Source organism: Crinia signifera, chromosome 3, assembly GCF_055691185.1.
Source record: "Crinia signifera chromosome 3, ASM5569118v1, whole genome shotgun sequence".
NCBI classification, from domain to species: domain Eukaryota; kingdom Metazoa; phylum Chordata; class Amphibia; order Anura; family Myobatrachidae; genus Crinia; species Crinia signifera.
The window spans coordinates 96,714,757-96,730,516 of record NC_139219.1 but is presented as its reverse complement, the minus strand read 5'-3'; the positions used below and the strand labels follow the sequence as shown (position 1 = coordinate 96,730,516).

At 41.6% G+C, this 15,760-nt stretch overlaps 1 protein-coding gene across 2 annotated transcripts in view; it reads left to right on the top strand.

The window, feature by feature from the left end:
* Positions 1-15,760, top strand: part of SMYD3 (SET and MYND domain containing 3) — a 605,383-nt gene that overhangs the window by 457,712 nt on the left and 131,911 nt on the right. For both annotated transcript variants that reach the window (XM_083176239.1, XM_083176238.1), the window contains exon 9: positions 11,373-11,460. In XM_083176239.1, the coding sequence (XP_083032365.1) occupies positions 11,373-11,460 (88 nt within the window). The remainder of the gene's footprint in view (positions 1-11,372; positions 11,461-15,760) is intronic.

Sequence of the window (15,760 nt, the reverse complement as noted above, 5' to 3'; positions counted from 1 at the left end):
CTTCTGTTTATCTGCACATTTAATGGCAGCCACCAGCACTGTTTTTTTCTGTTACATTGACCACACATACTGTATATTGTAGTGGTCCTGGACCACCAACCTGAGGCACTCTTGCTAGTGCTAGGGTGCCTACGCACACAGTTTGGGAAACACTGTTTTAAAGTATTTTGTGCACATCTATGTGGGGAGGACAACTGGAAAATAAAATTATTCAATATTTTCACTATCAGTAGAGGTTCTGTTCTCACATTGGGGACATTTTATTAGATTGGAATCAGGGCTAGATTTACAAAGGGACAGATGGAACTGCAGTTTCAGGCCTCCACATCAAATCAATCCTATCATCACCAGCTGGCCATGCGTCATAAGTATTTAAATGTTATTTCTATTTTCCTCACAAAATGATGAATAACAGCCCTTACAGACAAGTTTGTTCACAACTTGTCTGTAAGGGCTGTTATCCTGAAGATGGGATGGTAACCCCAAAAGCGCTTATTATGCGATGCCCAGGGGCAAACGCAGGATTTTCAGAAGGGGGTTTCCAGAGGGGCGGAGCAAAGCACGGAGATGGACACTTAGGTGACCCAGTATATGCCGGGTCAGTTAAAGTATTATGTATATAAATAATAATATATATATATATATATATATATATATATATATACACACACATATATATATACATACATACATACATACAGGGGCATCAACAGCAGTGTAGACCCCTGGGCATAGCAATGTATTGGGGCACCTACCGATCCTCCAGCGGTAGGGGTGGGGGAGGCTTTGATGTCCCACGGGTGGTAGGGGGTATTATATCAACCACTCAGCATGTAGGGCCTGGATCAGTAATTTCCACTTATTACCCCTTTACTGCACAGATGGTGGGAAATGGGGTGGGAGAAGGGGGCATTGGGCTGAATGAAGGGGCCCTGATCCATAAGGAGGGGTGTATAGTGGAGTGGGCTTATTATTCATAATTTTCTGGTGGGAGGACAGCTTGCTTGACTGCAGATATCTCCAGTTCCCAAAAATAGATTTCTTAGATTTTAATGGAATTAAAAACTAGAGAATCCCACCTACCAAATGTTACTGGGGACTAGGGGATCAGAGTTCAGGAGGCAGAGCAATCTGCCATTGTGTATATAAAACTACATACCAGGTGTGTGGTGCTGGAGCAGTAACCAGCTGCTGGAAGGCTGATATAGCTGGTTCTAGGAACAGTAGATACAAGCTACTAGTGTCCTTCAAAGGGGGAGAGTCTCATCTTTTGGAATATATCCCCAGAAATACTCTAAATCAGACAGAACCTGAAATATCTGACTGGGAAGAGCAATTAACAGGCTTGGATGGGGACCACTGCTTTGAAGTCAGATATCTCCGGTTCCCAAGGGCCAATTTTTTAAATTCTTGTACCCATGGAAAGAGGGGACCCTCAGCTTTCAGCCTAGGGCCCTTAGACTCCTAGGGGGGTTTCTGGGTACTCAGAAACCCCCCCTGCGTGCGCTACTGATGCCCAATACACTTTTGAATTTCTTAGATTACTATAGTGTCTGTGTGCCTCTTTCATTGGACTTATAGATTGGATATTGGAGTGCACCAGACCAAAGATGTTGTCATAATTGGAGTGCCGGCATACAAGGAGTATATATATTCTTATACTTTACATATTATGGGCGAGATGTACTAAGCCTTGAAAAGTGTTAAAATGGAGAGTGATACGCCACCAACCAATCAGCTCCTACCTGTCATTTTTCAAACACAGCCTGTGACATGGCAGGTAGGAGCTGATTGGCTGGTGTTTATCACTCTCTATTTTATCACTTTTCAAGCTTAGTACATCTGGCCCTATATGAGGGAGAATATCAGCTTTTGTTATTTATAGAACATATAACATAGAATTTGATTGCAGATCAGAACCATTTGGTCCATATAGTCTTCTCATGTACATACACATTAGGGTTCATTTTTGTTAACCTGTATATTTTTGTAATGTGGGAGGAAACTAAAGTACCGGAGGAACCCCATGCAAGCACAGGGAGAATATACAAACTCTACACAGAGCCATGGTGAGAATCAAATTCACAACCTCTTTCCTGTTAGGCAGTAATGCTAACCATCACAGTATTTATCTAACACAGGGGCATGTATTAAGCTTTAACAAGAGATAAATCCAAGGGTGATAAGGAGAGATAAACGTCCAGCCAATCACCTGCTAACTGCCATGTTACAGGCTGTGTTTGAAAAAAGTCAGTTAACAGGTGATTGGCTGGACGTTTATCTCTCCTTATCACCCTCACATTTATCTCTTGTTAAGGCTTAATACATTTGCCCCAATGTCTCTGAAATGACCGTTACAGTAGAAGCCAGACATTGAGGCAGATAGTGTTAAGGTGCCCATATACTAGTAAGATTTATGTTCAGATCTGGCTGGTTGGAACAAAAACATGGTTATGGATGAGTGACAGTTTGTCAGTTTTCCAGCATTTCCAAGCAAATGGTCAACTGTCATGTGCTCTCATCCATAACCATGTTTTTGTTCCAACAAGACAGATCTGCAGATAAATCTGCGTGTGTATGGCCACCTTAAAGGTGTACACACGCCCACATGGCACTGGCCACAACCACACGGCACTGGTCACAGCTCCTCTGCTTCTCTTTATAGGTCTTTGAACATTTTCAGCCTTTGGCTATGTGGCCTTTTCTTCGGTCCTGCTTGTGATTAAGGCAGTTTAGCTGCATATACTGTAGCCAGTGCATATATTTACTACACTTTTTAATGATTGGTAAGTTAATATTGCAGAATACATGTTCTGTAATAATATGAATTTAGTTATTAAGTCGAAAAGGCTGTCGCTGGTCCTCCAAGAGGCTAAGGGGGCAGGAACTGTAATGTAGGGTACACACCAGAACGGCCATGATCGTGAAACGATTTCCTTGAAATCGTATGATGGTCACATGATGAATTGGAGTACACAATCTGCACACAATCGGTACCCAGCCTAATGTAGATGATGAATCTTTAGTGCAGCAGGTAAAATCTCCAATCCAACAAATGACCAGCGGGGGTGCGCATTGGATCAGAGTCCTACTGAAAACAGGTACCATTCTGCATTTTTTACACCCAATCAGTCATACAACGCATTGAAACTGGGGTAATTGAGCCAAAATCTTTCTAGTGTGTACCCAGCATTACTAAGCTAAGCAGACCTGGAGAGGAAACTACAGCCCTTGTGCTTTCATTGCTGTATTCAGACACCGTAAAAGAGCATCTATCTATATTGAGCTACATGGTGGTTCATTACAAGGTCTCACCAGTTATATACTTCTGCTAATTAGCTCAATCTGATTCATGGGTTCCTCTCAGCTGTTCAAATATTCTCCACTTTTTTTGACAGATGTCGCATGATGGATTAAAAAAATAAATTGTACCATCAGTATGATATATCAGAGAATATCTAGACAGAAAATCCATCTTAATTAATTCATTTGGGAATAATTCATTTAAATTGACCAAAAAATGACATTGCTGGAAAGTGACATCTTATCTAACCTGTGCTCAATATTTCCTAAAAAAACAGGAAAAATGCTGTTCAGCTTAATCTGTTGTGTCACTTAAGCACCCCAATCACAGAAACATAATTTTTTTTTAAACTGTTTGGGAGAAATAATAAAGGGGTTTGTACCCTTCTCTAAAATTTTGAGTTTTAAGGGTCGATATGTGCTAAACGATTTGGGCTAGGCGATTTCCCTTGAACTTCCTAGTGTCTAGATTGCACATACACACATAAGCCCCGTACACACGGGGGTTATATCGCTGAGCGATATATCGTTCGCGATGAGCGATATATCGCTCAGTGTCCCGTTTGCATCAGTGACCAGAGATGGTCGCAGATGCAAAAGAAACTGCTGGGGGAGCCCGGCAGTTTAAATCAGCTGGTCGCAGGAGCATATTCCTGCGACCAGCGATCACTACGGGGGAGAAAACGGGAGCGCGCAATTTAAATTTTTTTTTTAAATTAAATATATATTCATGTGCTATAACCACATGAATAAAAATAACATGCCCCTTCGCAGAAAAAAAAACCTGATTTTTTGACACCAAAATTAAAAAAAAAAAACCTTTTAGTTTAAAAGTTCACATTCCAGCTCTCCATGAAAAGATGGAGAATTGCTACACGGAGAGAGACGGCGAAAATCACTTAGAAAGACGGCGAATATTTCACATTGAATAGGGTTGCTCGCTTTTGGAGAGCAAAATGCTCCGTCCAAGGCGAAAAAAACACAAATTCGCAATAAAACAGGGCAAATTTTTCTCATTGAATACTGCCCTTAGTCTTAACCATATTCTAGAACAGGGTTGAACTGACCTACAGAACTGTGGTTCAGTTTGGTCAGTTCAACCCTAGGGATCAGTTTCCAGTCAGTGCATTTGAATTGAACATTATAATTAATATTTAATACTGCACAGGACTATGATGCATTGCTGTTCCTAATCTGGTACATCATCATGCATGCACTAGCAGTATATATTTATATTTATCAAGGGACACGGACCATGTACACTCTTATTTAGGAAAACCAGTGTGGCTACTGGCTACACTCCCTGCAACCTGCAACACTCCTAAACATGGGCCCCTACAAAGCCCCAATGTGCCCTTCATGTCACAGTCCAACACTGCTCGAGAATATCTGCATTTAGGGATATGTGGCTTAGTGCATAAAGATGTAGTATATGCATAATGTGCTGATCTGGATTTATTTCCCATCCTCTAAAACCCTGTCACATGCCAATACCGGCTTTTCAGTTACTGGCAGAGCCGGTGCAAGGCACCAGAGCGCCCCAGGCAAGTCGGGTGGGGGGCGCCCCGGTGTCTGCCGCCCGGGTACCTGTCCTGCGGCGCTGTAAAGCTGGCGGCGGCAGCGGGGAGTCCCTGCAGTCAATAAGAAATAACGAGCGCTATCCGCCGGGCTATGCGGAAGCGCTTCTGTTTTGGAAACCCTGGCCAATCAGCGTGCGGCCAGTGTTGCCAAAACAGAAGCACTTCCGCATAGCCCAGCGGATAGCGCTCGTTATTTCTTATTGACTGCAGGGACCCCCCCGCTGCCGCCGTCAGCTTTTACGCACATATACGCCGCAGGACAGGTACCCGGGCGACAAGGGGGGGGGTGAAATACCGCCCTCCAGTGGCCGGCGCCCTAGGCAAATGCCGAGATTTGCCTAGTGGTGGCGCCGGCCCTGGTTACTGGTCATGGTGTCTGGAGCCCCATCTTTTCCTGTTCACCTCTGCCCTACTCTGCTAACCAATAGTGGGGTTGTGGTACTTCTGCTGGCAGCACATTAGAGCACTTTCCAAATAGTCTCTCCTATTTAAACTGAACTCGCCTTCAGTCCTATTAGAGTAAGAGCGCTATATACAGTAAATAAAATTATTATTATTAATAATTCTGAGTTTAGCGCAAGTATATCAGGTCATCTTGCCTATAGGATTCCTACTTTTCTCATGTTCTTCCAGGTACTTTCTTTAACTTGCCCCTTGACACTCCTATTTGGGGTTTGATTCACCATCACAATTCTCCTATGTATTCCCCACTTAACTCTGCTTCTGGTTTCTGATTTGGTACTTCGCTGTCTGCTTGTGTACCACATCCCAGCTTTTTCTTTGTATCTAGGAACACTGCATACAGAAGTTGCCATCTTGTCTATTGCAGTACAGAGATTTATTTTAATATCCATCAGCAAAGACCCCCCTTTTCTTATGGTGGCCCGGTGTCAATGGGTGCTCTACTAATCCCTGCGGGTCTGCTCTGTCAGCGCTTACTGTACTGCGTTTGACAATAAGGACCATATCACCAGGCAGGGCAGGGGGAACATGATAGTATACTTGCAATAATGGAAACACTGGCCTAGTAAATTTGGTTATACCATGGACTGAATACACAGTGGAGATACGAGCGGCTGGATGGCGATTATACTTGCAACAAAAATGGATCTAAAACCGCAAGTGATCCGTGGTTTGTACACTACATGTTAGCTTAGTTGTGGAATACTAATGGGACTTGCTTGGATATGCATTCCACAAGTGGGTGGGATAGTAGCATGCAATCTAGAGCACACCTGATTCCCTATGTATCCACACTTACTTTGGAATTCAGTCCCGCATTCCCATGATGTTTTTTTTACTTATTCAGGTATGATAACTGTCAGTAGTCCTGTCCCCAGTGTATGCACTTACTTTAAATTTCTATCACGAGTGCCTGGAAAGGTATCTTTAAATCCTTCTACTCATTTGACACGTGCGCAGCTTGATATTAATAAAAAGGCTGATACTTCTTAGTTCAGCACTGAGTACACATAACAGTTTCTTTATATATCACGATCCAGGTGTCATAAGTAAAAAACATTTATTGGATCCACATAGAAGAACAAAGTAAAAACAGTTTCAAATCACTGTGGGGAGATACAAAAGTTCAGGAGACGGGGGAGGAGGTGTTCTGGTCGTGAGCACTGCAGACCCTGTCAAAGATTCTCGCTCACCGCTCCTGGGATGGAATAGTTTGTACTCCTCACGCTGGCCAGAGTATCGGCGGCGAGGGCGGCATCAACCCGTTTCAGAAGTGAACTTCCTGATCTTGAAAAAGGAAGTAAATAAGAAACTGTTAATAAATAATAGGGAATCAGGTCTGCTCTGGATTGCATGCGACCGTCCCACCCACTTGTGGAATTCATATCCAAGCAAGTCCCATCATAGCGCTTGTTACTCTCCACCCATCTTTTTTTTGCCTGCATGTTGTATTTGGGAGGTTGATGGTCTCCCGGAGAGTATATTAGCTGCTGATATTCAATTAATCCATTCAGCGCCAGGTTTTAATTTCCTGCATTATTCCTAATTGTGGAATACTAATTACTATTGCTACATAGTGCTGGATAATGGACACAATGTATACAGTATAATGATAAAAATAAATACCAGAGACTGAAATTGAACAATAATATTAATATTTATTTTGCACAAAAATCGTCCAGAAGAGGCTCATAGCTAATTAGCGGTTTATTATACAGGTATGTGAAAGATTTTATTTATTTATTGATGAATGTATAGGTGGCCACCTAAGAAGTAGCTTTTATTGTTTAATAAATATCCAATTTAATTATTAAATTGATTTGTTATTGTGTATTCAGTCCATGGTATAACCAGATTTACTAGCACAGTGTTTCCATTATTGCAAGTGTTCTTTCCATTTGACCTTGGGAACCACACATGTGTGAGAAATAAGGGCAAAGATAGATGTGTGGACAGACACATCAGAAACCTGCAGCTCTTTAAGATATTTAAACATTGAAAATGCAAACAATATATATATATATATATATATATATATATATATATATACACAAACTATAATCAATGAGTGCCTAATATTATAGTGTGGTTTGGGAACATGAAAGTAGGCAACAGGACACACAGACCCTTATTCTGGTTCACTCACAAAATCAAATTCCTTCTCAAATGGACAAAACCATGTGCACTGCAGGGGGGGCAGATGTAACATGTGCAGAGAGAGTTAGATTTGTGTGGGTTATTTTGTTTCTGTGCAGGGTAAATACTGGTTGCTTTATTTTTACACTGCAATATAGAACTCACTTTGAAGTAAAACCCCACAAAAATGATACAATCTGTCCACATTTGAAATTGCATGCAACTCTGAATTAAGGTCATAATCTTTAAAAATATTATAATTTCTTAAAATGCTTTTATTGTGGGTCTAAAAAAAAAAATTCCCAGTGCCAAAAATGTTTAACTTCTATATGGTTGTGTTTAGAATACTTTTAGTTATTAAGGGCTCAAGAGTAGGTGTTACCTAGTAAATGTTATTCATATTTCTTTAGTGTCATCTACAGGAGAAGCTTGGATAGGAGACACTTCTGACAACTTTGGGGGTGGTGCCAAACTGACTCGTCATTAGGCTCCACCACCAAAGGAGAGAAATAGGTCTGTTGCAAGGGGGTGGAGACAAATGGCATGATTTGTCATTGGGTCCCGTCCAGTGATTGCTGGTGAATGTCACACTAACCTGCCCACTTACATCCTGCCCACGGGAGAGCCGCTTACCCATCTGGGGCTGCGGGGGACTACCCTAAAAATATGGTGTCTCCCATGCTTCCGGAAGGGTAAGCTAGCATGAAGTAAATTCAGTTTAGTTTTGCATGATATTTGTTATAACATTCCATTTTCTGTAAAACTTGCTGTACAGTAATTTGTAAATATGTGCAGTTAGAAGGAATTGTACCATTTAGATTGGCCACACACTGAGATCTCTCATTTTCCAAATTACAGGGCTTTTTCTTCACTTAAGTGTGATGAGTTATTCTAACAACCATTCATTTGAATTACAGTAACTTGATTTAAGCATCATTCAGCATCTTTGGAGGTAGCTACCATTAAAGTCTCAAAAGGAGAATACTAATCACAGATGAACATCAGGATTGGTTGGAATCTAAATACATTGTTAATTTGATTCTCTATGGTTTGGTGTACTAATAAGCAATTAAAATCACCATTATAACAAGCAACAAACACATTTTCTATATTTTCTTTACTAATTTACCTGATAAAATGTCCTTCGTGTGTGCATTAAAGTCTTTATCAAGGGACTGGCTGATTGTTCTTCCACATGTGATGTTGTTGTTCAGGGTAAAAATACTGTAAGTTGTGCAACTATAGATGTATCAATGTTCAGTTAATTTTTACATGATCTCATTGTAATTTGGTAACTTGCAGTAATGCACCCGTAGCACTAGAAATATGTACACTTTGCCTCAGAGGGCTAGCTTCATGGGCCAGTATACCATACCTGGCAGATGACAGGATTTATGGGTGCCACCATGGCAAAGGTCAATATGTATACCATACTTAGATCCGGATTATAGGACGAGAGTCACTAGGTCGACTCCATATGGTCGACATGGCATCAATAAACATGTGAAAAGGTTAACACAAGTTTCTGTGATTTATAAAAAAAATTGTTGTAATAATTTACTATACATGTGGACTCTGACTGGGAATAGTAAAGTGTGCTGAGAGGCGTGGAACAAACAAAGGTGGGTGAATAGTGCTGGGTTTGACAGAATAATGGTGTAACGTACAAATGTAAATCATGACAAAAGATATTTATTACATTAAAAAAAGGAATACTTCAATTCATAGATAAAATATTGTGTACACATATAAAAAACAAGTAATAAAATAGTATGGGGAGAGCATGACTCCATGGGGTGATGGAAAGAAGTGAGGTGGATACACACCCTGATATTTAAATGGTGGAATTGGATGGTCAGTGCACAGTGAAGCTCCCTTATGGGTGGTTTAGAGCTGTAAGTGGGCAATGGTATATGACCCAATGATATCAAAGTTCCAGTATAATTCGCAGCATGGGGGTTAGGGCCTTTTGCTATGGTCTGTATTTTGGAAAGTTGTCCTCGCATGAGCTAATGAATGGAGACAATGAAAAGTAGAGACCATGATGGAGAAGCAGCTGGTCGGGAACAACAAAGTGTAGTGGCTCAATGCATTTCAGTGTGTTAGCTCACACTTTCCTCAGGAGAAGTATAACAACCCCCTTGCTGGGAACTGTACTGGAACTTTGATATCATTGGGCCACATATCATTGACAACCTTCAGGTCTAAACTAGAGATGTGCAGGCTCTGATTTACTCTGATTTACTCTGATTTCAAAGCAGGGTCTTATTGGCTATCAACTGTCAACAACTGTCATGGGATTAGGGATAGCCAATAAGATCCTGCTTTGAAATCAGAGTAAATCAGAGTCTGCGCATCTCTACTCTAAACCAACAATAAGGAAGCTTTCTGTACAAATGACTGTGCACTGACCATCCAGTTCCATCCTTTAAATATTAGTGTGTGTGTCCACCTCACTTCTTTCCAAGGAGCCATGCTCTCCCCCCATACTATTTTATTACTTGCTTTTAATGTATACACAATATTTTATCTGTGAATTTAAGTATTCCCTTTTTTGAATATAATAAATATCTTTTGTGATAAATTACATGTGTACAGTATGTTACACCATTATTCAGTGAAATTCACCCACCTTTGTTTCTTCCACCATCTTTGAAGCGTTCTAACACACCCCTCAAGAACAGCAGCTATGACAGCGCCCTGTGATACTGTCCCCATCCATTCTGAGTGCAGAGAGGCACCTGGCCTGAAGCATTGCAAGGTACCGGTATACAGGTTGAAAATTCCTTACCCAAATATCCCCAAAAACCTACTAGGGACATCTGTAACTGGCACTACTGGGGGCATGATATGTAACTGGCACTAAATACGTGCAAGAAAATTATTGCTTGGCATCAAATTCAACGTCAACTTTGTTTCATGTTTTAAAACCTTGTTTCATACGCAAATAAAATATATTTGTGTGTATTTTACATGTTTATATAACATAAATGCAAAATACCTTATTGAAATATAAATTATTCCGAAATACTGAATAATCCATTGTCCAAAATTCTTCTAGTCCCGAGCAGTTTGGATAAGGGATACTCAACCTGTACTAATTTGGGGTCCATGTGGTGAAATCTACAAAATGACACCAAAAAAAAGAAAAAAACAAAACCTACTCATGCTGACCTTTTTTATGTGTTAACCTGTTGACAATGTCAACCTTTTGGTGTCAACCTATTGCTATCGACCTAGACCTGGGGTAGCCAACCCTAGTCCTCGAGAGCTACCAACAGTGCATGTTTTGCAGGTCTCCTCACAGAATCACAAGCGAGCTAATTAGCTCCATCTGTGGATCTTTTAAAATGTGTCAGTGATTAATGAGTGCAGCTGTGCAGCAGCTAGGTTTTCTGGAAAATGTGAACTGTTGGTAGCTCTCGAGGGCTAGGGTTGGCTACCACTGACCTAGACCATGTCGGACCTTTAGTCCACACTCTTAACAAGTACTCATGCGCATAAATGAATGCATACCTTAGTTTACTAAAAGCAGGAATTTTATCTTACTGTATGCATTGTTATTACTCTGTTATAATGATATTTTTGTGCATAATAATAAGGAAACCTACACCCATAAGGCCACTGAATAATCCATCTCCTTTTTAATTATTTAATTTTGTTGCATCCGTTCAAAATCAGTCAGAAAATGCAGCATGACAGATGTACAGTACACATAGCCGAGTGGGTGCGGGGGTCAGTGGATGAATTGTTTCTTGTATTTGAAACAGGAGAAAATAAATAAAAGAAAACATATAGTACCTCTATATTCCCAAACAGCTAATGCAAAGACTAAAAGCATGTTTGTAACTCCTTTAACCATACTTGTTCTTATATTTTATGTTGTATCAGGATGAAGACATGCTGGCTGGGGGTGAGGAGGCCTCAAAGAAGATGGAATGCTCCCTTACAACCGTGGAGGAATTACGTTCCCAAAACAGTATCCTTTCCCTATACACCTGTATGTGCATTAGTTATGGAATACATATAGATGACTAGCTGTCAGTATAACAAACCCAGCATCCCAGTGGGGGGAATCCCGACAGGGGTCCTGGAAATATATGTCCCCTGCCCCCTACTAACCCTAACATACCCCCCGCCGTGCAGCCTAGCCCTTCAGCTCTGCAGCCTAACCCTACCTCACCCCACAGCCTAACCCTTACACCACCACCTTCCTGCCTAACGCTAACCTGGCGTGCATACTAACGCTTGGATGCTGGCATCTGCTTCCTCATACACTATTCCGGTATCAGTCTTCAGGCCCCTAGGTGGTATGTCTGCGCCAGAGTTCTGTCTGCCAGAATCCCAATCACTGGGATGGTAACTGCATCATTTAATTATGTGGAGTGGAACTTCTCTGCTGTACATTAGTACCATGGCACCTTACAGGGCATCATTTATACAATTTGCTTGGCTCACTTTGTTTTTTTTATGGGTGTTGTGTTTTCTGTTCACAACCTGAAATCAGCAGCAAAAATACAGTGCTATGGATTGTTGGAGGGCCCAAAACTGGTATCTTGCTTAGGGCCCCGTGAGGTCTAAATCCAGCTCTGCCAAAGACATTGAATAAATATGCAGGTTCTATACAGGGCCGCCAAGAGGGGGAGGAGGGGGGGGTACTAATTAAATTGTGCAAATACGCCTAAAAACAGTGCAAACACAGGGAAGGAAACCCCTTGTAAAAACAATCCACACAATTTCTGTACAACCTGGGGAACAGATATTTATTGTGCCTGCAATTTCTGCAGATTAATTCAATAACACCACAGAAACATTAGAACAACAGTAGAATTCAGGGGCTCCACAACATTTCAGGTTCAGAGGCCAAGATAAAATTTCATTTTGGTTCCCCTATTTATACAGTATATACAGATGATATCACGGCATTCATGGCATGGGATAGCAGGAACCACATGTACGCTTGCACATAGCGGCCGATTTATGTTTTTGCTGGTGGGTGCTCAAGCCAAAAATATAGAGGAGTGGCTTCATGGGGAAGGGGTGTGGCCTCAAAATAATACCAATTTATATTATGAAGCACAGTTGTCTCCAATATTCAAATTACGGCAACAGAGTTCCACATACATAAATGCCCCCACAGTTCAGGTACATAAATGCCCCCACAGTGCAAATACATAAATGTCCTCACAATGCAGGTACAAAAATGCCCCAAAAGTGCAGGTACATAAATGCCCCCACAGTGCAGGTACATAAATCCCCCCACAGTGCAGGTACTCCGCGGACAGAATACACTCTTCCCGTCATACTGTTTCCCAGGTGGCCGCAAACTAGCAAGTTAATATGGCGGCCCAGCAGCGGGACTCGGGCCCGTAGGTGCTCATCATTTTCCGTGTGTGCCTGGGCCCTTGAGCACCCACAGAATCGGCACCTATGCGCTTGCACCCGCTCTCGATTGTCTACAGCTGGTGGGTGCAATTAAAAGCAGGTTTATCACGGTATCACTATTTACACTGCTGTACACAGCAACAATATAAGAAGACACATCTGGGTGTTATGTGTATCTATGTGTATATTTATATATGATATACAGTATATCCTGCAAGAGTGCATTAAGGAATGAAACGCTTAAGGGTATACGGAACAGAAACCTCCACCTAAATATCTGTTGGACAAGATATTCACCAGATATGCCTTTTATTGTTTTATTTGATGGTACACTCAAGAGACATTGGATCATTCTTATTATTGTGCGCTGTGGGTGTACTGTAGCAACAGATAACACAATAATTGTGTTTATATATATATATATATATATATATATATATATATATATATATATATATATCCGGTAACAGGTACGCCATTCATATAGGACACAGCAGGCAGTTTTAAGTATTTGTGCATCTATACATAACATAATACATACAAGCAAAAAATCCACTTTACAGTAAATAAAACTTCGTATATGTCATTTCAGCTGTTCTTAAACTTGCATTTTAAATAAATAAAATAAAAAAATAAAAAAAATAAAAAAACTTTGCATAAACACCCAAAGCAAGATATTTGTCCACGCAGCGCCCCATGCGCGCAGTGCCTTTGGGCACTAGTAGTCCAGGTCCCTGGTGCTACAAGACTTATGTCTACTTATTGGCCCCTATCGGGCATCAGCGCCAAGAGCAGCACACTGCTGAAATACAGGGGACCCCTACTCCTTTTGTCCCCCGCATTTTGGAAACCAGGACAGGGTCAAGAGCCTGGTGATAGTTATAGATATATGGGGGATACCCATTTTTTGACCTCCTAAAACTAGGACTGGTTCAATGAGGCTGGTTATAGCCATGGGGGGTGGGACCCCACACCATTTTTTGTAAATGATTTGTTTATTTTTTATTTTTTTAACACTGAGAAGGCTGCACATATCTGACTGATCCATGCAGGCTCAATTCAAATGTGAATGAAAAACATGTTCTATTTGACATTCGTATTTATTGGTGAATTCGTATTTACCGGTACGAATTATAGTGAATTTGTTTATACCATTGAAATTAATGGGAATTTGCAGCGATATTCTATCGATGGTGTATACATTCGTATTTTTTAGAACTTCAGAAATCCAAATGTAAAAAATGCGATTAGTTTACATTTCATCCGTAGTAAATTATTTGATGTGTGAAATACGTACGTATTTTACATCAAATGAGTACGAATATGACCATTCTTACCCATTCGATCTTAGTAAATTTCCTCATTAGTGCCTAACCCTCCTCCCCTGTGTCTACCCTAACTTCCCATACCCTCAGTCTAACCCTAACCTCCCCTACACTGACATAACCTAACTCCTGCACCGCAGCCTAACCACAATGTTTGAAATGCCGACAGTCGGGATTCTGGCAACAGCATTTACCAGTGTCGGGATTTCTGCATCAGCATTCTATTTGATGGCAACCTGAACATCAGTATGCTGACCGGATACCATCTGAAATGTCAATAATACCTCTTTGACACAGCCACAAAACCCTGGGTCAGACCTGGGTCAGCGGCGGTGTAAATGGGACACACCTTGTCCCTTTACACGGGACTTCTACCCAGGTCCTGACGGCTAGAATCTGGGTAGAGGACGGTGTAAGTGGTCATCCGACCTGGCTCCCATTTACATCAATGGGGGATTTGCAACCTGCGAACTGCAGCGTCCGCAGGTTGGACGGGGGGGGGGGGGGGGGGCACAGACAGCCTGCACTGCTGTCTGCTTTACTCTGCAGACAGCAGCGGTGGCAGCGTAGGAGGTAAATGGATACCTGTGTGCGGCATCCATTCACCTCCTGGACGATGGCTGGGTGGGGGGGGGTGCACGGGGGCTGGGGCATCCCTGCAGCTTATCTTGGTGCTGGGCTGCCCCAGCACAGTGATTGGTGTCACCGCCGTCCCGGCACTTGGAGATGATGTCATCTCCAAGCGCCGCCTCCGTCTACACTGCGGATGGGAACCGCAGTATAAACGGTGTAAAGCCCAGGTCCGACCCGGCTTGGATCCTTCTTCCAAATGCCAGGTCGGATCCTGGATTTTTGGTGTAAAAGGGGTATTAATGAGTTCTACGTCCATAAACCAATATAGATTTCAAAGTACCTTATTTCTGTATTAGCAGTATCTTAATAGTAAGGGATTGCATTTTTATTATTTTTTTCTTTTTCTTTTTTTTTCCACTCAGAATTGCAGTTTAAAGCTGTCAAAATTATTTATATATGCTTGGATTGTAAAACAAGTAGCCAGCCGGAGGGTACATTGAGCACTTGGCTTTATCTTTGTGTCATTTAACATCTGCAGCGAGACTTAACTGACAGTAACTTAACACCTGCTGCACTGTCTCCATCAACAAAAGTGCTCGCTACTTTAGCTGGAGGGGGTCTGATAATCCGTTAGCCCAGGGGGAGGTTGCAGTAATATCACTAGACAAGGAGAGAAATCCTACTGATAACAATCTCAAATCTCACAAATACCCTTATCCAACAGGTAACACTTGACCTTAGTAGATAACTTAAAAGGGCAATTGTGTTAACAGTATTGGAGTAGTGGAGGATTTACACAACAAAATGGAGCATTTAAATAAAAAATATATATTTTCCATCCAGTGTGCCATGTATAAATAGAGGCTAGCCTTCCCAATATCCTCTTTCAGACAAAATGCTTCCTAATGGGCATGAGATGGATGAACTTGGCAGAATTGGTGTGTCAATAATGGGTGCAAGTGTGCAGTGCACACAGGGGTTCCGGTTCCAGGGACC